This window comes from Alligator mississippiensis, chromosome 9 (assembly GCF_030867095.1).
Source record: "Alligator mississippiensis isolate rAllMis1 chromosome 9, rAllMis1, whole genome shotgun sequence".
Taxonomy (NCBI): Eukaryota; Metazoa; Chordata; order Crocodylia; family Alligatoridae; genus Alligator; species Alligator mississippiensis.
This window is the reverse complement of record NC_081832.1, coordinates 38,518,779-38,543,076: the sequence shown is the minus strand read 5'-3', so window position 1 is coordinate 38,543,076 and position 24,298 is coordinate 38,518,779. Positions and strand designations below refer to the sequence as shown.

The following is a 24,298-nucleotide window of genomic DNA, read 5'->3' as shown; positions in this document are numbered from 1 at the left end:
AAACACTGCTCCAATGATCACTTTCCTGGTTTGCTCTTGTCAGCTTCATACTGACTTCATTCCTTCCTCTTCCACTGCATCAAAATGAAACTGGTTATCTCTGCTTTGAAAATAGTTGATGAAAGATCCTAACTCATTCATTTTGTATTTGAAATATTTATGGAGAGGCAGGGAGAAGCCATGTGCGTCTTAGTATCCAGCTTAGCAGGTTTTTCTACAAATACTTTTGTGCTTCCTCTCATGTCATTCCTGACCCCTGTCCTTGGGAGGAGAACTTTTAAAAATATCCACAAGGTTACCATATCATCCTTCTTTTAATACGTTATTAAAGCTCATAACACCTAAAGAAGAAAGTGGTATACTCTGACAGTTGCTTATTGTACTGTTCATACTTTCTTTATTTCTTCCTTGCTGCAGCAGGCTTATGTTCCCAAGTCATTTAAGTGGTTTTCAAAATTTTTGCTGGGGGAAGTGGGAGGATGGAATTTTCCACTTAAGAAAAAAACAAAGTCCCACAAACAACCACACAATACTCTTTACATGTTAAAATATACATACAAAAAAGTTACACATTCTCTTGCATTAGTCTCTGTGAGAGCTGTTTAGATACATCAGCTATTTTCCTTGCCTCCTGGTACAGAAGCAGGTAATGGGAGGGCAGTTTATTATTGATGGGAAAGGCATAAATAGATGTACCTGTGCTGGAGGTACCTGTTGCTGAGATGTCCTCAGGCAAGGAGGTTAGTAATTGGCAGGGTAATTAGGGACAGTTAAGGGGGCTGTGGAGAAAGCAGGTGTGTAAGCTTTATTCAGAAATTGTTTTGCATATTATTATTATTATTATTATTATTATTACCATTATTATTAGATTTATATCCCACTTTGTCTGGCACATTTGTAGAAATGGGACACGCATTACTATGATTTGTATACTAATGGGCCAAATATGTGACAGTTCTTCACAGTGAAGACTCCTCCCAAATCTAATAGAAAGTTTGTTTAAAGCCTGCCTTCATCACAGCTGATTTTAACTTGGGCAGTTAACTCCTCACAGTTACCACAGCAATTTACCAAGCTTAATTAAAACAAGGAACACCAAAGAGGAAAAAGATCCATGAATTTCTGTTGTTAGTGTTTACATAAAATTAATGTTTCCAAAACTAAGGAAAAAAATCTTGATGATGTTTTCATCTGCTTATATAAATTTAAAGAATGGACTACATTGCAGTTTATGATTTTTGTTTCTTTTGTTTTTCAGAGTTGGTTAAAAACATATGGCTATTTGCTTCCCTCTGACAGTCGAATGTCGGCTCTGCAATCAGGAAAAGCTATGCAAACGGCAGTTGCCACTATGCAGCAGTTTTATGGGATCCCAGTCACAGGAGTGTTGGATCAGACGACTATTGAGTAAGACTGATCTAAACTAGTTTGTGCCTCTTATTTTTAGCCACATTTTGATGTAACCTTTGTGCCAAAATCCTTAGAAGTAACTAAGTTTTTTCTTGGAGACTGTATTTCAGGGAATTAAGACACATTTTAGATTCTTCCTGTTGTAAAACAGAACTGTTTGCAAGTAGAAAAAAGAGGTCCTAGTAACTGTAGTTCTTTGCAATGCTTGCCCCACAAATCTACATGCATGTGATGTAGGACGCATGCTTGTGGCGGGGTGAGGGGGAGTAAACATTAGGGACCTTGTGCATTTGGATTTTAAAAGGAACCACAGCCCCATCTATTTTGGTTTGTTTCCCCAGAAACAGATCTCTTCTAATCAGTTCAAAAGAAATGAGGAAGGTGGTTGGGTGGAGTATGGGCATTCACAGACATTGTGTGAAGAACTGCTGTTATTATTAACCTAGGGCGTCTGGAGCATCTTGCGTATCAGTGTCCCTGCGCTTCAAAATGGTGGCAGGGGCACTTTTTCTAAAGCTAGTTGAACAAACTTTAGATAAAGCGCCCCGCCACCATTTTGAAGTGCATGGATGCTGATGTACAAGGCACAAGAGATTGTTGGAGCACTGTACTTGCCACACTCCAGGATAATTAATTAATCGAGTCTCCTCTGATGCACTGGATTTACAGCATATTGGAGCAGCCTCCCTGCTCATATATAGGCACCCCTATTTCTTACATTTTTGATTGCATAGAGCTGTAGTACTGGTAGTACAGTGGAGTCGCATCATATACGCATTTAACTTACACGAATTCAACTATACGTGCTTGGCAAAAGAAAAAGAGAAAAATAACAATTTAAATAGTGTGGGCAATTCCGCCCGCCATTCCAGTCCACTTCCAGGTCCTCCAGGGAGCACGCTGAGGGCCCTCCCCGCTCGGCAATCAGATCGGCCACGGGGGGACCCCGGGTGCCCCCCAGACCTAGGAGGCACCAGTCGCCAAGGTAGGACCAGGTAATTTTGACTATATGCGATTTTCGCCTTACGCACTGAGTTTAGAACCTAACCCCCGTGTAAGATGTGACTCCACTGTAGTAGCCTTTATCGAGGATGTTCAGGATTACTATACTAAACAATGATATCTAAGAATTGGCCACTAGATTTATTTGCCAGATGTTGGTCAGTTGCTTTTTTTCCCCCCCTCTTAGATCTGTAGCAATATCTGATATGTTTTAATTGCATGCCTGAGACTTAGGATAGAGCTATTCATATTCATTATATTGCCCCAGGGAGGGTTAGTGGGCACTGCTATGTCTATCTTACTTGACCTTAACTAATGCAGTGGAATAGATGAGTCTAGTGAGGACTGGGGGCAGGATATTGGCTTGGTAATTGAAGCTTGATCTTAATACAACATAATACTGGTAGATTAGGGGAAACGCATAATTAATATTTCATGAGGGTCAAACTGTCAGTCTGACTTCTCCCCCCCTCCCACCACCCCTGGAAAAGAAAAGCTCATAGTTACTCAAGCATTACCCATAACCCTTCTGTGGCTCCTTTGTTGCACTAGGGTTTTTTCTTCTTGGGTGCATTCTTGCTTAAGCATAGGATTATAGACAATTAGGGTTGGAAGGGACCTCAGGAGGTCATCTAATCCAACCCCCTGCTCAAAGAAGGACCATCCCACCTAGGTCATTCCAGCCAGGGTTTTGTCAGGCTGGGCCCTAAAAGCCACTAAGGATGGAGATTCCATCACTTGTCTTGGTAACTTGTTCCAGTGCTTCACTTACCTCCTAGTGAGAGTTTTTCCTAATATCCAACCTAAACTTCCCTTGCTGCAACTTGAGACCATTGCTTCTTGTTCTGCCATCTGTCATCACTAAGAACAGTTTAGCTCCATCCTCTTTGGAACCCCCTTTCAGGTAGTTAAAGGTTGCTATCCAATGTGTTCTCAGTCTTCTCTTCTCCAAACTAAATAAAGCCAGTTCCCTCAGCCTCTTCTCATAAGTCATGTGCCCCCACCCCCAAACCATTTTCATTGCTCTCCACTGTACTCTCTCCATCCTGTCTATGTTCTTTCTATAGTGGGGAACCAAAACTGGACACAGCATTCCAGATGTTGCCTCACCAGTGCAGAATAGGGTGGAATAATTACTTCCCTCAATCTGCTGGCAGTGCTTCTACTAATGCAATCTAGTGTGCTGTTCGCCTTCCTGGCAACAAAGGCACATTGACTCATATCCAGCTTATTGTCCACTGTAACCCCCAGATCCTTTGTTGCAGAGCTTTTACTTAGCCAGTCAGTCCCCAGGCTGTAGCAGTGCCTGGGGTTGTTTTGTCCTAAGTGCAGGACTTTGCATGTGTCCTTGTTGAACATCATGAGATTTTTTTTTTGGCCTAGTCCTCCAATTTGTCTAGGCCACTCTGAATCCTGGCCCTACCCACCAGCGTATCTACTACACCCTCCAGCTTGGTGTCATCTGCAAACTTGCTGAGGGTGCACTCCGTCATCTTCCAGACTGTTAATGAAGATATTGAACAAAACTGACCCTTGGGGCACGTCATTTGATACCAGCTGCCAACTAGATATTGAGCCACTGATTATTGTCCATTAGGCATGACAATCCAGTCAGCTTTCTCTCCACCTTACAGTTCATTTATACACCCCATACTTCCTTGGCTTGCTTGCCAGAATGTTGTGGGAGACCATATCGAACCTTGACTTTAGCAAGACTTATATTGTGTCCCCTGCTTTCCCCGCATCCACAGAGCCAGTTATCTCATCATAGAGGCCATCGGACTGGCCAGGTTTAACAGCATCCTACATGCTGACTGTTCCTAATCACCTTCAAGTGCTTAGAAATGGATTCCTTGAGGACCTGCTTCATGATTTTTCTGGGGACTGAGGTGAGGCTGACTGGTTTATAAGAAAGGAAAGAAGGATCCAGGGAACTAAAGATGAGCACTATATTTGCCCCTTTCCAGTCATATGGCACTTCCCCTGATTGCCACAAGTTTTCAAAGTTAATGGCCAGCGGCTCTGCAATCACATCAGCCAACTCCCTCAGCCCCCTTGGATCCAGTGCATCTGGCCCCATGGACTTGTATGTGTCCATATTTTCTAAATAGTCCCTAACCTGTTCACGGCTGAGGGCTCCTGACCTCCTCCTCAAAACATGCTGCTTGGTGCTGCAGTCTGGGAGCTGACCTTGCCTGTGAAGACTGAGGTAAAAAAGGCATTGAGTACTTCAGCCTTTTCCTCATCTGTCACTAGGTTGCCTCCCCCATTCAGTAAGGGATGCACACTTTCCCTGACCTTCCTCTTGTTGCTAACATACTTGTAGAAACCCTTCTTGTTACCCTTCATGTCCCTTGCTAGCTGCAACTCCAGTTGCACTTCGGCCTTTCTGACTTCATCCCTTCATTCCCGAGCAATATTCTTATAGTCCTCCTAAGCTATTTGTCCAAGTTTCCACTTCTTGTAAGCTTCCTTTTTGTGCTTAAGCTCCCAAAGAGTTCTCTGCTAAGCCAAGCTGGTCTCTTACCACACTTGCTATTCTTCCTGCACATGAGGACGGCTTGTTCCTATGCCCTCAGTAATTGAGTTCCCTTGGGGCTAAGATCACAATATATGTTGCTAAAGGTGGGTGCTGACAAACGTGGGGGGAAAAAAGTGCTTTACTGGAAGAGGCAAAAGGTTAGTTTGATCTGGCTCCACAGCATCTGTATAGATTGGGTGCTTCAGCGGGGTTTTTTTGAGCTTTTATCTAAAGTTGATTCAATCAGTTATTAGATAAAAGTGTCATAAAAGCCCTGCTGAAGCACCGAATCTATATAGACAATAGGCAAGCTGGGTCCAGCTAACACCGTCTCTTCTGGGCATGCACTGGGCTTGGCTCAGGGGTGTGTGGAATTTTAAGTAAAGTGCCAGGTTTTTGTTTTTGATTTTTGTTTTTAATGCTTGTAAGCAGCCAGTGAGATTACATCTTGAGTTAGGTTGGTAGGATTGCTAGTCAGCCCCTATTAGAGTGGATAAAGAACTATAAAGTTTGGAAGACAAGCCATACAAGGAGAGGCTGAGGGACTTCAGCCTCTTCAGCCTACAAAAGAGAAGGCTGAGAGAGGACTTGGTAGCAGGTTACTGCTACATCAGGGGAGTACATCAAGAACTCGGTGAACAGCTGTTCACCAGGGCACCTCTGGGGAAGACCAGCAGCAATGGATACAGACTCCTGGAAGGCCACTTCAGGCTCAATTCCAGGAAAAAATGCTTCACAGTCAGGGTGTCCAGACTGGAATAAACTCCCCCCAGTGGTGGTGCAGTCACCTACCCTGGAAATCTTCAAAAGGAGACTGGACAGTCACCTTGCTGGGGTCACTTGACCCCAGTTGTCTTTTCCTGCCTAGGCAAGGGGACTGGATCTGATGATCTACAATCTATGACTCTAGAGCAGGGGTTGGCAACCCCCGGCACGTGTGCTAGTGTGTCACACAGAGGCATTTGGTTTAGTACGTGTACCTTGGGGGAGATGGTGGGGAAGGGGCCAGGGCTCCGCTGCCACAGCAAAGATCAGGCCCCTTGAGGTTCCCATACAATATGTCTAGAGGCACACATGCACCTGCTCCCAGCAACAAACCAGGCTGGGGCTCTGCAGACCTCAGTGTAGCTGCTTGCAGCTTCCCTGCCACCTGCTGTGAGTAGCTCAGGCTCTGTGATGGGTGGCAGGGGGGACATAGTAAGAAGTCACACTACCCTATCATAAATTTCATGATATATTGGTGATTTACCAGTAGAAAGCTGCTTGATCAGAGGGAAAAACAAAATACAAATAAGATTGCACATATCAGAATTGTGTATAGATTTATCTTATGCTCCTGGGGTGGGGGGCAGGCACTTTAATTAGAGCGGCTCTGAGAGCCATTCTAATTAAAGCACCCACAGTGTCTCGTGTATCAGCATCCCTGTGCTTCAAAATGGTGGTGGGGGCACTTTAACTAAAGCACATTGAACAAGCTTTAGTTAAAGTGCCCCTGCTGCCATTTTGAAGCACGGGGATGCTGATACATGAGCCACAGAGGCTGGCTGGAGCATGCTAATTAGCATGCTCCAGCAGACTCAGTTAATAGAGTTTGCTCTGACACACTGTAATTGCAGCGTGTCAGAACAGCCTCCCTGCATGTGTACAGGCACCCCTTATTTGTACCAGGATTTGATATGATATTCTGGCATATGTTAGCCTAGACCAATAAATTACTTTGGCTTTAGGCACCTAAAACATAGATGCCCTAAATTTTAGGCTCTTGGCTTGAAAAACTGAAACTGGAACCCTGTGTTAGGCACCAGCATTCCATTTGCAGTGGGGTGTACAGAATAAGGCACTTGAGAGTGCTGGCTAGCATGGATCCCATGCTGAGCAGGAAGTTGCCTAAAGGAAGCATGCTCAGTATGCGTTTGCAAAAGCTTAGCAGTAGAGAAATGCTGAGGGAATGAGCAAGTCTCATACACTTGAGGTACCTTACTCATGGCTTCAGGGAGGCAGCTTCCTCGATTCAGAATTAACAACCTTGAATCCTCTCCTGAAGATCAGTACCTAGGGGAGTTGGTGGTGCTAGTGGCACCTCTTTTATAATGCTTAGCGTTGTCGTGGAAACACACACAGAGTACTTTTGGGTCAGGTCAGCAGAAGCTTTTATTCAAAAGAAACTACAGCTGTAGGGGGAGTTCCAAAGTGACATGGATTTCCCAAGCACTTGGAAGGGGTCCCCCCCCAAGAGCAAAATCAGGAGGCTTATATACTTTTTAACAGTCGCTTACAACTCACGTGATCATATAGTGAAATTAGCATGAAAAGCGGCTATAATATTACTTCATTATTTCTTTGCTGTTATCAGGATGGGAATTATGGGGGAGATAGGGTTAGTTCACAAACCTCCTTCTTGCACCTGGAAATCTACTTTGTACATACTTTTTTTTTTTTTTTTACCTTCAAGGCCGCGGTGAGCGAAGCATTTGCAGAAGAGTTACAAAGAACAAACACTTGCCCTTATCTGTTCTACTGTACCGAGCCAGCAATTCTACACAAAGCGGTTATGTCATCTTATAACTAAAATAATCAAAGTTTAAGGCATATATTTTTTCTGATTCCACAGCCCCCCCCTTTGAGACTATTTAGTCTCACTTTAGCCTTAAATTTCCATTCTCATGAGCCCCTCTATTTCATCATGCAGCCTTTCATGTTTTCTTTCAATCTGCTCACACTTTTGTAACACCATTATTCTAGACTCTGCTGTGGGTTTTCTTGCCTTGCTAAAGCTTCCCCTGCTGGCTTTCACGCAGCAGAGGATCAGTTGCATTAAGACATAGAACATTATCAGAACTATCAAGACAAACAATATTCCATACAGGATTTTCTTGCCAAGGGCCCCGAAATCTGGGAGCCAGGAGGTTAGCCAAGACCACATTTCTTCTAGACCCCAGTCAGTATTTTCTGAGGCCACTTGATGTAGGACCCTTAACTGATTTCGGATTTTGCGAATGTCAGTTTCGATTCGCATGTCCTGATTGACATAGACACAACAGGTGGAGTTTACTAAGGCACATACTCCTCCCTGGGATACCAATAGGTAATCTAGGGCTATGCGGTGTTGTATAGTTACTTGTGAGATCTGGGAGATCTCTTTTTGCAGAGCCTGAATTGCATCCGCAGTGGCATTTCCCATAGCTTCCATTGTGGCTGAAATGTTAATTATGGCTAGTTCCAATTCTCTTACTCCAAGCCACGGTATGAAGGTTCTCACAAATCGATGGAACCCTGTGTTTCTGGTAGCTAAGGGGTTAACTGCCCTTTTCATGTGATGGTTGAAATTTTTCACTTGTTCCAGATATATTGCACTATGCATTTCGAAACCAGGGATAACACGTCCAAGAGTGCATGCCCCCACCCAATTCCAGGGCAAGATTTTATGAGCCCTGTTTCCGCAGAGCCAGTAAAGGCCTGGGGCAGAAAGGGTACTCAAATCTCTACAGTTGTTGTGCCCTATCCGGCACTTTCGATTGATATGCATCGTATAGGACGGTCCACGTTCAGCTGTTATTCTGCTGGACCGAGATATATTACAAGAAGTAAAATTGGAGTGAATGTAAAATTCTGATCTGTTTGCAATGAGAGCAACATGAGGTTCCTTAGAAAAGTTGTAGACCATGAATCCTGTACAATTGAGAGAGGGTACATTACCCAACAGGATTCCACTGGTGCTACTAGGGCTATAATCTAGAGTAGTTAGGCAATGAGGGTAGTGTCCTACAGGTGTGGCTTTATTATAAGCTCCGGTGTTGTTGGATCTGTAACAGAAAGGCGCCTCTACTCTTGGGGAGATTATCCAGTTAGCAGGGGCGGCCCTCCATTCTTTAGGAGCGGACCGATGGGCAGCTAACGAGTAGTGTCTAACGAAGCCGCCGTTTATTGTTCCCCATTGCTGGAGGGATATTGGTACTCCGATCATTGGGATTCCTTGGTGTAGGTGTGCTGTGCTGTGAGAGCATATCCAGCAGTCACTTTTATTTCCAGCTTGAGCCACCGCATGGGAGATCTGCAAATACAAATTTTTCTCCCACCCCCCTTGGGTGATACTGAGATACCCAAGTGTGATATATAAGGATATCAGTGCCATTTTTAGATACAGGAGGGACAAAGAATCTTAACAACAAACATAACCAGCACCAGTAAGAAAAAGAACACTACCAGCCAAACCCAGGATGGCAGCCAAAGTCTTTCTTCGTCCTCTGGGCTCAAGTTACCTAAAGGACTGATAATGTCGGCTCTTGGTCTTGATCGAGGTGGTGATCTTCCGAATGGGAGCATTCACTTTCTTCGAGGCCGAAGATGATATCTTCGTTCTTCAACTGATGAATCCGGCTGGGCTGAGGTGTTGGGTGCAGGGGAGAGGTTACTAGCACTTGCACCCTGATGCTCCTCACTTGCCTGAGTGAGGTCCTGAGGGTCTTTGTCCTTGGCCTCAGGGAAAGATCCCAACCTTGGTTGGAATACAGCTGCTTCGGGGTCCAATGGAGGTGATACCTTCTTGCAGTGCGAGGCGTGAGTCCACGTTTGGTGACCTTGGCAACGAACAGCAGAATTAGTGGTTAGAAGTACCTGGAAAGGTCCTCTCCATCTGGGTTGAAGTGCGTTTTTCCGTTGATAGACCTTTACGTAGATCCAGTCCCCTGGTTCGAGGTTGTGACAGGGAACATCCGGTGGTTGAGGTAAGGCTTCTTGGACCTGTGAATGAACAGACCTGGCATACTTCATTAATGCCTTGCAATAATTTAGTACAGTTTCATCAGTTAATTGTAGGTCTATTTGGTGAGGGGCAACAGGTGGTGTAGCTGGCATCCTCATGGGTTGTGCCATGAGTATTTCATAAGGGGTTAGGCCATGTTTTCTGTTAACAGTGTTTCTAATGTGCATAAGAGCAATGGGCAGTGCATCAGGCCATTTGAGGCCTGTTTCAGCACAAATCTTCGAAATGCGCGTTTTTAAATCAGAGTTTTTACGTTCTACAGCACCACTTGACTGTGGATGATAACTACAGTGTAGGTGTTGCTGTATGTTGAGTGCTTGGCAGATGTTTTTTACTATCTGTCCTGTGAAATGGGTGCCACGGTCACTATCTATTGTGAGAGGCAATCCAAATCTAGGGATGAATTCTTTGAGCAATTTCTTTGCTACAGTGATGGAATCAGCACGTACGCATGGGTAGGCTTCCACCCATCCAGAGAACACATCAATAATAACAAGAATGTATTCATAAGAACAGCACTTAGGTAGCTGCACAAAATCAATTTGCAGATTTACAAACGGTCCCCATGGAGGGGGATGGGCTGCGGGTGTCGTTTTTACCCGTTGCCCAATGTTGTGAGCTAAGCAGATGGGACAGGAGCTATAGTACTGTTGTGCCATGGAAGGAAAATTTGGGGCAAACCAATTTCTTTGTACTGTAGCAATCATTCCTCCTTTGCTCGTATGGGCCACAGAGTGGGTTAAACGAGCAAGATGTGGCAAAAGCTCTCTAGGCGCCACCAGGCGGCCGTCCGGGGAGCGCCAGAGAGAGTCGGGGTGCAGTGAACATCCTGCACGCAGCCAGTCATTTATTTCCTTTTTTGGGGCCTGATTTTGAAGAAGGGCCAGACTTGAAAGGCTAGCCAAAGGAGACTGGTCTGCTGAAAAACAAACAAAAACAGAGTTAGGAGCCTGTGGGCCAGAAAGGGCCGCATTTCTGGCAGAACGGTCTGCCAGATCATTTCCTCGTGTGACATCATCAAACGGTTTCTCATGAGCTTTACATTTAACAATAGCAATAGCAAGAGGCAATTGAACAGCTTCTAAGAGCGCTTTTACATAACAACCATGACTGATTTGGGTCCCTGATGAAGTGAGGAACCCTCTTTGTTTCCAGATTTGTCCAAAATCATGAACAACACCAAAAGCATACTTAGAGTCAGTATAAATGGTTGTGGTTTGATTTTTTGCAAGAATGCAAGCACGTGTTAAAGCAATGAGTTCAGCAACTTGAGCAGAACGAGCTTGGGGTAAAGAATAGGCTTCCAAAACAGCATACTGAGTGCATACTGCATATCCCGCAACTAATTTGCCTGCATCATTTCTAAGACAGGAACCATCAACAAACAAAACAAGGTCAGAGTTCGGGATAGGAATGTCCTTGAGGTCAGTTCGAGGGGTTAACAATTGAGTTGTGATAGACAGGCAATCATGAGGCTCACCATCAGAGGCAATAGGCAGAAGTGACGCAGGATTCAGAATTGAACAGCGATTTAAGGTTACATTTGCAGCTGACAATAGAAGTTTCTCATATTTAGTAAGACGGGAATTGGAAATGTGCTGAGTTTTGCCCTTGAGCAGAAGGGCCATCACAGCATGTGGAACTGCAACGGTTAAAGAGTGTCCCAAAACTAGAGAATCTGCCTTTTCAACCAACAAGGCAGCAGCTGCAACTGAACGGAGGCAAGGAGGAAGTCCCGCAGCTACGGGATCAAGGGCAGAGCTGTAATATGCAATTGGGCGATGCTTTTCACCATGCAGCTGAGTGAGTACTCCTAAAGCGATTCCTTCCCGTTCATGACAAAACAAGGTAAAGGGTTTCTTATAATTAGGAAGTCCAAGAGCAGGAGCAAGAGTGAGGGCTTGCTTAAGGACCACAAATGCTTGTTTGGCTTCAGGAGTCCAAGGGAGGGGTTCCGGGGTGGTATCATGAATGAATGCTTGCAAGGGTTTTGCGAAAGCAGCATAACCCAGGATCCACTGTCTACAATAACCCGTTGCACCTAAGAATCCCCTCATCTGTTTTCTAGTCATAGGTTTGGGAATGTTGAGGATAGCTTCAACTCTACTAGGGGAAAGGTGTCGTTCTCCTGCTGAGATATCATGCCCTAAATAATGTACCTTAGACTTGCAGAGCTGCAATTTAGATTTTGAGGCCTTGTGGCCTTTCTGAGCTAAAGCTGTGAGGAGTGTCAAAGTATCTTGCTCACAGGCCTCTAAAGTGGGTGAGGCTAACAATAGATCATCAACGTACTGAACAAGGGTGGACCCCCCTTTGAACGTGATAGGATCCAAATCTTTTTTTAGGATCTGGGAAAACAGGGTTGGGGACTCTGTATATCCCTGAGGGAGTCTTGTCCAGGTATATTGAAATCCCTGATAAGTAAATGCAAACAGATACTGGCTATCCTTATGAACGGGGATAGAGAAAAAAGCAGAACAAAGATCCACTACTGTGAAATATGTAGCATCTGAAGGGATACAGGAAAGAATAGTGGCAGGGTTAGGGACCACGGGGAAAGCGGGTAACACAGCGGCATTTACAGCTCGAAGATCTTGCACAAAGCGATACGTATCTTTACCAGGTTTTTTGACAGGTAGGATAGGTGTGTTGCAAGGGGAGCGTATTGGGACAATAATCCCTTGCTCAAGGAGTGAGGAAACGACAGGCTTGATCCCTTCCTCAGCTTCCTTTGAGATGGGGTACTGTGGGACACGAGGAAGTGGCTTGGCAGGGTTCAGGATGATACGCACTGGTTCAGCACTCAGCATGTGCCCCACTTCATTCGCATGGGTGGACCACAGCTGTGGAGGTACTCGTGCCAACAGTTCCTCTTGCAAGAAGGAAGTGTCAGAATCAGAGTACTCCTGGGTTAGCAAAGCCACAAGCTCGGTTTCCCTATGTTCCGGTACCTCAAGGTAAACACCATCTGTGCTACAATAAATCACGCATCCCAGTTTACACAGCAAGTCCTTACCAAGAAGGTTGACAGGTGCACAGGGGCTAAGAAGAAAGGCATGATTTTCAGACAAAGGGCCAATAGAGATGGAGACAGGTTTAGAGACGGGATGTGGGATAGGTTGTCCGCCTATAACGACAGCATTTACAGTTTCAGGAGAATAAGGTAGAAAAGGAAACTCAGCAGCCTTTAGCGTGGAGCGGGACGCTCCGGTGTCGACAAGACAGGAGACAGGTTTACCAGAAATAAGGCATTCAACAAACGGACCAGATTGGTCAGTAGCAAGCAAAGGAGCAATGATGTCACTGTCCCTCAGGCTGTCCTATTCAACACTGGGAAAATTGACAGGAAGTGGAGGTGGGGGCTGGGGTCTGGGTCCTTGGCCGGGGCGGTTGGGGCATTCTGATTTCCAATGTCCTTCTTGCTTGCAATAATGACATTGGTTCCCATAGCCTGGGTTTTGTGGGCTCAAGGATCTATCTCTTCCCCTGAATCTACCCGGGCCTCCCCTTCTCTGTCCTCGTCCCCTTCCTCTACCTGGACCCTGTAACTGAGAAATCTGTAAGGCCATTAACTTAAACTCGGCACTGTCTTTACACCGTTCCAATTTGTTATGAAAATGGTTAGCCGCAGCAAGGACTTCGGTCAAATCTTTAGTTTCCCAGCCAATAATTACTGTTTGAATTTTCTCAGCAATTTTAGGGTTAAGTCCCTGGACGAATGCTGCCACTATTGCTTGTTTAGCATTTCCGACTGGGTTATCCATTCCTGAGTATCGTTCAAATGCCTGTTTGAGGCGTTCTAAATAGTCACTGGGGTGTTCATTTTTGTTTTGTTTACAGGTATTTATTTTGGTCCAGTCTGCCTTTTTTGGGCAAATTGTGAGAACTGCCTGAACCAAAGCATTTCTCTTGTCAATAAAGTCTTGGCCAATCCCTGGGTTTTGATCTGGCCAAGTACAGGCAGCGTACAGACGTAGCATAGTCTCCTTGGGCAAAATGGATCGCATGAGCTGATTAATGTCAGCCCATGTTGGATTATAACAATTTATAACAGTCTGCAATTCTTCCTGAAATTTTTCTGGGTCTTCCCTGATTTTTGGGAACTTTTGAGTTAAATTGTAGAGATCACCTGGAGTCCAGGGTGCATGCACAGTTACTATATTTTGTCCATCGGTGCCAATGCCTGGCATTTGTCTTAGGGGGTAAACTTGTGCAGTTCGGGATCTCAGATTGATGGGAGATCTTTCCATGCCTATTCCCATTCTTCTAAATACACCTGTGGTGGGTTGTGACCCAGGAGTAAATTGCCACACTGGTGATGATTGAGTGGCAGATATGGTGGATGAGTCCGGACTATTAAGCTCCGTGGATGGATTTACTGAAGGAGCTTCAGCTAATGGGTCACTAGCCTGGGCTGCAGCCTGATGTTGAACCGGTTGTTGCTGATGTGGGAGTCCCAGGAGAGCGGGGTTCGAACAAAGGTCAAGGATATCCTCTGCTGGCTCCGGTGGTGGGGGCGCCCCGGGCAATGCTGGATACATTGGAGCGGTGGCCAGCGTGTAATTTGGGGGAGCAGCCAATTTCTCCCGAACAGCTTTTAACTGCTGTTTTAATTTTTCTTGAGAGTCTTTTAGGCTCCTAGTTTGAGATTCTGTCCGCCTTTTGGACATTTCATCATACCAATAAAAGAACGCGTCCCACTGGTTTTGTGGTGTTTTGGATCCACGGGACTCTAACGCCCCTCTCAAGTGCACTATTTTATCCTGATCAAATGTTCCTTCCTGTGGAAAATGTTTCACAGGATCATCCCTAGTATACCAGTTCCACTTATCCAGGTACTTGCAAGTCTCGGGAGAATAGTGTGTGTACATAAAGTACGCCGGAGTCCCCTTAGGGGGGACAGGAACCTGTTTAGACTGACTTGTTCCCATTTTCAGTCACACAGGGAGACGTAGGAGAGGCTTATTTAGGATGTCTGGGCCGCTCAGTGCCTTGCCCCGCAGTTTTTCACTGCCCAGACAAAAGGCTTCTGACCCGACACCGGCTCATAAAATGGAAATGGGGAGGGAAACACTAGAGGGATCCTTTCACTCCTGCTTTCGGCAGAAGCTACTGGGACGAGGGGTTTGGAAAAGACAAAATCACTCAGACGCCCTGTCCACTGGGTCACGAGGTTCCAGTTGGGTCCCCTTGCTTTCAAAACTGCCCTGTCAGGCAGAATTGGGGCAGCTGAACCCAACCGTAGTCTCAGTCCTGGTCAGTGGCTCATGTTTCTAAATACACACACACATTCATTCAATAAGCCCTGTCCACTGGGTCACGAGGTTCCAGTTGGGCCCCCTTGCTTTCAAAACTGCCCTGTCAGGCAGAATTGGGGCGGCTGAGCCCAACCGTAGTCTCAGTCCTGGTCAGTGGCTCATATTTCTAAATACACACACACATGCACATTTATTCAGTCAGCCAGACCTCCTACCCCACACCGCCTTAGTTAATTAACTACAAGCCCGATGTGCTGTTGGATGAAGGTGCCTCAAACAGTTTCTCCCTAAAACGTACGTTACCAGACACAAAATGGGATCCTTTACCAGACAGAAAATTTTAGCCGGCAGTAAGGTTCAGACTGACCTGTTTTAATAAGGTTCAGATCCAGTTACCACAGCCAAGTTGGGAGCCTACAGGCAGTCCTCCTCTGAAACCCCAATAGAGATTTTGAATTAGGTCTCTTACCTCTCAAGTTTGGCGCCTCAGGGTTCGGGGGGGGGTAGCCTGCGGTCCTCCTTCCTCAGCCTGTGTTCTGGATCCGAGTCACGGCACCAGGAATTGTCGTGGAAACACACACAGAGTACTTTTGGGTCAGGTCAGCAGGAGCTTTTATTCAAAAGAAACTACAGCTGTAGGGGGAGTTCCAAAGTGACATGGATTTCCCAAGCACTTGGAAGGGGTCCCCCCCCAAGAGCAAAATCAGGAGGCTTATATACTTTTTAACAGTCGCTTACAACTCACGTGATCATATAGTGAAATTAGCATGAAAAGCGGCTATAATATTACTTCATTATTTCTTTGCTGTTATCAGGATGGGAATTATGGGGGAGATAGGGTTAGTTCACAAACCTCCTTCTTGCACCTGGAAATCTACTTTGTACATACTTTTTTTTTTTTTTTTTTTACCTTCAAGGCCGCGGTGAGCGAAGCATTTGCAGAAGAGTTACAAAGAACAAACACTTGCCCTTATCTGTTCTACTGTACCGAGCCAGCAATTCTACACAAAGCGGTTATGTCATCTTATAACTAAAATAATCAAAGTTTAAGGCATATATTTTTTCTGATTCCACAGCGTGTAGAGCACTAGCCCAGGATTTGGGAGATCAGTGTTCAATTACCCTCTTTGCCTGAGGTGATTTAAATTAATTTAATAGATTAGTGGTTACAGCTCTTGTCTGGGAGGGGGGATACCTGTGTTTTGGTCCCTGGTCCCAGAATTGTTCATGTATTTTGTGTGTATGTATGTATTGGGGCCAATCCTGAATCCCCCTTAATGAAAGCTTTCTCTGAGGTAAAAGTTAAACACTCTTGTGGTAACTCATAAGAACAATTTACCTGCTTCCAAGGGGGTAAAAGTTAATTGGTCTTAGGGGAATTTTAGGTTGCCTGCTGAAATTATAACAGGAATTTTTAACCTATGGTTTAGTTTACTCCAAGTTCTGGAGCACCACAACTAATTGTGGCATGACATTGTTGCCTGCAATAAAAGAGGACCGGACTTGGTCACCTAGAAGTCCTTTGTTCATTCCTAAATTAGATGATTAGGAGTAGGTCTTAAACCTCTAAGTAGAGCTTTTACTAGTGGGTCACCATTTAAGACTGTCCTAAAATCCTGACACACTTTTTAGAAATCTATGTAAAGCTCTTGCTAAAGATTCATGGCCATCAAATCAGTTTCATAGTAACTCCCGGATTCAAAGGAAGCATACTGATCATTTACATTTTCTAAAAAGGGCCAAATGAAATGGGGATTAACTCATCTGATTTGTAGATCTTGCTATGGGATTAGTCTTGATAGGTCATCATAGCCTTTTTTTCAGGCTTCTCAGAAGACATTTTGTCAGTGAGTATAGGAACAGCGTCCTTAATCAAAACTGTTCCAACAGTACTTTTACAAGCATTCATAGTGCCAATTTTATCCCAGTTTGCCATGAGTTCATATGGGGTGACCCGTGTTTTATTTAATATAGCCCTCAATCTGCTCCTGTGCAGACTGAGGAAGGGTGGAGTTGGTTATATAGATAGGGGCTCTGCTGATGATACAACATTTCTCAATACATTTTATAAAATTTAGAGCAATTGAATTGATTTATGTACCAGTATTAGACTTAAAATCAATTTTAGGAATACAGAAAGGTTTCCCACTCTTTCTAAGCACAACTTACATGATTTCCCAGAATCATTCAGAGCAATTAAGTGAAATGAAAGCAGTTTTATCAAGGCAGGTCCACTCAGGAAATATTTGAGAGGCAGTATTGATCTCTGGAGTACTGTAGTAGATTCTTTATGCACCAATTAATTACAAAGTTTTAGAGGGCAGCATTCAAGGCAGCTCCAAAATGGGAAATTTTGTATTTTATTTGAATTCATTTTGTATTTTTAGCTACCTCTCTTAGTTATTAAGAGAATTGTCAAAAATGTTGATATACCTTTGAATTAATATGTGTATATTGAAATATGAAATGAGGGGCACTTGCTCTCCTAAATATATCACCATGCAACCTAATGATAGATCTGTTTCCATATTAATGTTGTTTGAAGGCCCAGTTGGCTCAGTCTTTCCTGTATTTATGCTGGTGAGGATCTTGTTCAGAAGATCTTTGGAGAAAAAGTAATAGGCTTTTTTTTTTTTTTTTTTATAAAAAGCCATGACAAGGACTAAGGAAGGTAGTTCACTCTTCAGTGTTGGAATTAAATACGCTTGAATGTTGGAGTGACATATTTAAGAACTATTCAGTCAGGAATGCTTGATAAACACCCTCATTTTTTAAAGTTCTTTTCTCTCAGCCTTGCAATTAAGACCTAATGTGTGTACAAGAGAGGCTTTCTTAAAGGGCTGACTGGATGCAGGGGCTGTGGCCTACAATATGAACAGATGTACATGTGAAGTGCAGCAAATTTGAAGCACTTCAGTATTGTATAGACATACAGGCCACTTCAGCTGATGTGTATTGTATTGCTCTGAAACTGATGCTGCTGTGGTGTTCAAGATCTCCCAGAAGTTTCCAAGGACAGCCAAGTGGTAACACCTGGGCCTTATGGGCATTTGACCCCCAGATCCCTGGGACACATTACAGTTATGGTGAGATTGTGTTAGTTACACCTTAAATAGCAAGAGTGCTACGTTTTCTGCCAATTCATGATGGCATAAAGAGGCAAACCAGCCTCCAAGGTATTCCACAAAACATGTGAAACAACTTTGTGGTGCACTTTTATGGCTTTGGAAATTGAACACGTGGCCTTCTGTGCCAATGCTGACAATCAGCAGCTTACCAGCATGGGAATGGGGGTTGGCATTGGGGCCATTTGAACACGCCACAAAATTGGCCCTTAAAGTGGTTTAATGCCCTTTTACACTGCTTTAATGGTGCAGCTGTTTGCATGCGTTGTCGGTGTAATGCGCGTTAAATGACTTTTGGACTCAGCAAAATAAACCACTTCCCCCCCCGCAGCCTACCTGCCTGTCTGAGCTACGTGAGGGCCCAGTGCTTCCCTCCTTAGTTGCAGTGCCCTCTGGGACTGCTCTGGCTGGGTGTTTGCGGGTGGGAATATTTTCAAGGGCTGGCTGAAAGAAAGGCCTGGGCTCGCGTGGTACTGTGCTACAGCACTGAGTCTTGGGACCTTCTTTTGGTATGGCTAACATGGGAGGGTAGAAATTATGGTTGGAACCCAGGGGCAGGAGGGACTTGGTGAACCCTAGGACTGTAGTGAGAAGCTGTTGTCCAGGGGCAGCAGCACAAATGGCAGAGATGTGTAGATCTGAGCTGGAGGCAAATAATGATGCTGTTCTGCCAGTAGTGTGTAAGGATGTGTTTTTTCAGTCTAGGCCTGAGCAAGGGGACAAAATGCAGTCTGGTCTGGATCCTCTTCATTTGCCTGTTGGGGGCTGTGATGGACTGCTTTATCTCCTCAACACAGAAGTTCTCCATAAACCAGTCCATAGTTTGCCTCAAACTATTGGCAACTAGGTAACCTCGGCATTCCTCCATGCCTGGAAGGCAGCTGGCAACTGGCCTGGGAGATTCTCCTTCTCCTCACCAAATTGGCACACCTATTTTGTTGGTACTGTGTCCCAGAGAACTATTGTTGGGCTGTAATAGCTCTTTGTTCTGAAAATGCCACCAGGTCTGTCAGTGCTTCCTCCTTGCTCTTTGTCCTCCTCCTCGTTGCTTGTTCAGTTGCTGTTTAAGCCAGTGTCCTTGGTACCTCAATGGCAGCACCACTGGGAGCAGCTGGGCACACCACTGTGTGCAGGTGATGACCCTGGAATGACAATAATCAGACAAGGAGACATTGTTAAAGGTGTAAGTCTAGGAGATAACTGATGAACTCCCAAAAAAGTTTTAGCAGTCCATCTTGGGAGTCTTTTCACACTTGCTGTAAGCTCTCAGGATAAGTGCACTAACCCTTGGGGTTCCAACATGTTTGTTGCCCTCAGGCAGAGCCATGGTGGATGCCAGGGTATGGGGTCAGCCTGGGATAGGCATCCATCTTCTTGGCTGCTGCAGGACATTTTCCTGGGACTGTGAGTAGTAGGTTCAGGCAGGTAGGTAGTAGGTTCAGGCAAGATGTTTTCTTGGGATTTTGTGGGTAGTATGTGGGGGTGGGGGTGCACAATCAGCTTCCACATCTTCCTGACAATCTCCACAATTTTTCAGTCCACCTTTTATCTTCAGTGATGTGACCCTGTTCTGTGTGCTGATTACCAGACAGGATCAGTTTTATGTACTGTTTAGTGGATACTGTGCTACCCGTCTTGTTCTGATGCTACAAGAGATGCTCCTACCTCCCAGCCTTTTTTTTTCTGGAAAGGTGTCATGAATTCTGGAGTGTCCCATGAGAGGTGGTGTCTACCATTCTGCCATTCAATTTTAGCACCACAGGAGGCAATCCTGAAATTTTGCTCCATGATTACCTCTCCCTAGAGGAGTGGATTACAATACCATACCACACTATAGATTATTTCATGGAATGACGGGGTTTTCCGTTCATTTTATGCCCCCAACTGCCTCTGGATCTGCCTCCCAAAGAACATTTGTGCACTCACTGCAGAGACTGTCTCTACTTAGGCTTACCTCCCTGCTGCTTGGTGGAAAAACTGTGGTTTTACCTTGATGAGGACCACTTGGAAACACTTATGTCAACCTAGGTGACCTTCCCTGGATGGTATCAAAATACATATTACTGTCACTGGAAGTCCTAGAGATCACCACCCCTCTTGCATGCAACCCTGTTCAAGTTACAGTCTGTAGACTTTCCCTAGGATGTGTGAAAGTAAACAAAACAAGAATAGAGTAATTGTATTGGCTGTGTGTTTCTGCTAGGTGTAATAGAACCTCTCTGGTCCATTGCCGCTTTCTCTTTTCTCATGGGGGCTATGATTGTGAGTGGAATTGGTCAGGAAGGGGGGATGCATTCTCTGCTGTTCTTCCCCTGGGTCCCTATATGATTTATGCTATAGTTAACATTTCCAGAAAGGGAGAACATGCAGGGGAAGCTGAATGTAAGGGCAGAGGGAGGGATCAGTGGATTTATTTACAGTCACTTGAGTTAGTACGGCCATTAGTAAACACAGTCCTATCACTCAAACATTCACTTTATTTTCAGTTTACTTCCACTGCCAAACACACACACTTTTTTGGCTAAAAATTCTGTGCATTTGCATCCTTTGTTCTGTGTCCTCTGCTGCTTACAAGAAGGTAGACAGCAGGGCCTTGTACTGGGAGAAGGGAGGAAAGGATCTGATTATTTGATTCAAGCTCTTCTGGTATGTACCTAAGGTAATAATAATCTCTTGTTTCAGTAACTTTTACCTAAAATACGTGTCAGGCACATCCAAAATTATCTAAGTCCTACCATTATTTGTTCTTCAACATATATTTGGAAAGATAGTCGTCCATAATGACAGCTTTTGGTAATGTTTATCTTTTTAATATTATTTATAGATCTGTATATCCATACACAGATCCAATTGTTAAAGCTGATAGCAGACTGTCTCATTTTATAGTTCTTGAAATGCTTTAATTTCACTGAAATTTTATTTTCTTTAGCTTTTTCCTTTAAATAAAATCCAGTGAGGGTGTGGATAAGTGTGAGTTTGTTTTCCCAACAAAACAAAATGAAAGTTCAAAAATTTAAAATGTTTTAAACTTTCTTAAACATCATTCCTTTGAAACAAAAATGTCAGTCCCTGTTGCAGCAGTTTTTGCTCGGATAGATTCCAAATTTATCACAAAATCAGTATTTTATTTTTCAGAAACACTAAGTACTGTGTTCATAACAGTCTGCTTCTACTTTTCACATTTGTCCTCCTCCACCAATCTGTTCTTCTCTACTTTTTTACTGACATGCTCATTCACTTCGTATTTCACCACTTTGTCGTCTACTTTTCCTCCCACTCCCTTTCTCAATCTATTTAATATTCTTAAAAAGATTGTAAGCAAGGTAATGGGGACAAAAACAAGTTAGAGAGGCAAATTAGGGTGTGGATCCTGTTTTAGTTTATCAGTTTCCTCTATAAGCCCCTCTTCTGATTCCTCATTTCTACCAGTTTGTCCCCTGAAAAGAGTTGGCTCTGATACGGGATTCTCCCCTGTCTCTTTCATAGGGAAAACCAAAGCAAAGAACTCATTCAGCTTCTCTGCAATGGCATTATCCTCCTTGATTGCTCCTCTTGTTCTGTGATTGTCCAGGGGCCCAGCTGAATCCCTTATATGTACTTATATAAGGTATTTATATGTATACTAGCCAATTGCCCATCAAGAATGGCAGGGGTAGGAGGTAGAGGTCTGGGATGGAATGCTGCCATCTAACGCCCAATGCTGCTGCTGTTCTGCCTTTTGCAGGGAGCAGAGTGGGGAACTGCACTATTTCAGTCAGCCAATCAGAGTGCGAATAAAGCATTACAGCTAGACAGACAGACAGATTTAGACTTTTAGAATGTTTGATGCCTATAGCAAGTTGTTCTGAATTTTTTTCTGCTTGCCTTATAGTTTTACATTTAGCTTGCTAGAATGTATACTCTTTTCTAGTTTTCTTGCTAGGACATGACTTCCATTTCTTGAATGAGATTTTGTTTGCCTTTAATAGCTTCTTCTATTCTGGTAGTGTTGGAGTGATGTAAGAGCCATGATGATCCAGAAAATATGCAAGAGGCTGCATGCAAAAAATGTTGTCCTGTGTGGTCAGGCTAACTCTCAGGATCTCAATATTGCGCTGTTAGGAGGTTGTGACAATTGCACGTATACAAACGCACAAATCCATTAGGTACACACACACACACACACACACACACACTCAGTCTACCAACTCAGGCACATACACATCCAAACTAGCCTAGGTACATGCATACCTTTCACCAATTCAAGCACATACACACTACACTCACCAAAAATTAGACAACAATCAGTTGTCAATACCCACACGCTCCGTACATGTACACGGATCACTAATTTGTATATCATGCACACAATGACGTGTGCATACGTGTGTATATGCGTGTGTGTTTGTATGTATGTGTATGTATATGTGTGTGTGTGTATATTTGTATGTATATTTGTGTATATGTGTGTGTGTGTGTGTATTCACCAGTTCACACACATACCACCCACCTACACACAGGTGAGTTCCTAACTTGGATGGTACGGTATGTGAGTTCCTAACTTGGATGGCGTGTTTGGGGTACTTGTGATACCTGGGGGAAGGTTAAGATGAGAGAGAAAGTGTAAGGAGTGAAAGTTGCTGGAACCAGAATTAGAACCAGTAGACTGGAGAGAAGCTGGGCTGAGGCTTGGGGTTACTTAAGGTCATGTAGCCCCAGGGTTACTCGAGGTCACTGGTGCAAGGGGAAAAAGCCCGATGGCAAGGAGGAGACAGCCAGGAAAGAGAGAGAGGCAGATAGCTGGGAGCTTGGGGAGCAGATAAATGTTAGCAAGGAGGAAACAGATAAAAACCCAACTCGGGCGGGGTTTCAAAATAACAGGTTTATTAAACAGACAACACACTACACAGCCCCATTAAGTTATTGCTTCGCGCGCACACACGCACGCACATACACACGAGCACTCACAATGGCAGCAGGATAAAGAGACTCGGTGGAAGGGTTGGAGTCCAGGTAGGGAAGAGAAACAGTCCAAGTCCTTGGTTGAAGAGAGGGTGGGGGGTGATAGCTACCTATCCAGTCTGGAAAAGGGTCTTTGTCCAGCAGGTATTGTCCAGAGGGGGATTGCCCACAGGACCTCTGGATGGATAGGCGGTGTGACATGGAACTGGTCTGGTGCAGATGGAAATGGCGTTCCTAAGGAGTCAGTCTTCACTACCCCTTTTTATGGGGCAGACTACCTCTGATCTCCTATGGGGAAGGCCTGGCAGGCAATGTCAGTCCTGTTCCAGAGGGCTCCAGGTGTTCTTACTGAGCATGTACAGCCTTGGCACAATGGTGGGTTGCCTCATCTTTTGTTTTTTGAATGCTGAGGGTGGTTCGAATGGCTGGGTCATTGGTCCAGGTATTGGTTTTGATGGTTCGGTCATTCAGAGGGAGCTATTTTTCTATTTTTAGACCGACCTCCATTGTTTCTCAGGCACCCTCATTCATTCAGGAACTAAGTTACATAGGAAGGGTAGATATGAGTCATAGGTTACAACATACAGAACAGGGCATGGCGACAAGATGGAGACTTGACAAACAAAACGGAAACTTGACATGACTTATGCTAACTTACATATATAGGCCTAAATCATATAGTATCAGTAAAACAGTAATATAGAACAGTAACAATCAATATAAACATAATAAGGATACAATATAAAGAAGGAGAAAAAACAAAACACATACAACTTGCTACCAAAATAAAATGCTGAAGATTATCCTATGTCTTAACTCACTTATACTTATCTATAGGGAATAGAGAGGGAGAGAAAAAGTCAGAAATGGTTGGGAAAGGGGAGGGAATGCATTTTAAAATAAAAAAAAGAAAAAGAAAAACTGGAGGTTTTGATACAAAACTTCTCAAAGTCTATCCCAGTGATGTAGCTGGTCCAATAAAAAAACATCGCTCACAAAAACCCTTGCCTCTTTTTTAACTCTGTCATTTGAAAATGGTGGATTTTTTTCTTTGGTCTGCTTACTATTTTTCACCTGGAGCACATATTTAATTTGTGCCTCCAGTATGATATTTTTAAGCCATCCCAATGTTGCTGGCAAATTTTAGGATCATGGGAAAGTAGGGATGGAAGGTCACAAGGTCATCTAGTCCATCCCCCTATTCTAGGTAGGATCAGCCCTGACTAAGCTGTCCTAGACAAGTGTCTCTCCAAACTCCTCTTGAAAATTGCCAGGGATA

The 24,298-nt window shown here is 44.2% G+C and overlaps 1 protein-coding gene across 5 annotated transcripts in view; it reads left to right on the top strand.

Moving 5' to 3' along the window:
• MMP24 (matrix metallopeptidase 24) overlaps positions 1-24,298 on the top strand; it is a 256,364-nt gene that overhangs the window by 1,983 nt on the left and 230,083 nt on the right. For 4 of the 5 annotated variants that reach the window (XM_059733328.1, XM_059733327.1, XM_059733329.1 and 1 more), the window contains exon 2: positions 1,259-1,407. In XM_059733328.1, coding sequence (XP_059589311.1) covers positions 1,259-1,407 — 149 coding nt within the window. Of the gene's footprint in view, positions 1-1,258; positions 1,408-24,298 lie in introns of those variants that run through there. The other variant, XM_019485548.2, reaches the window with a different exon arrangement.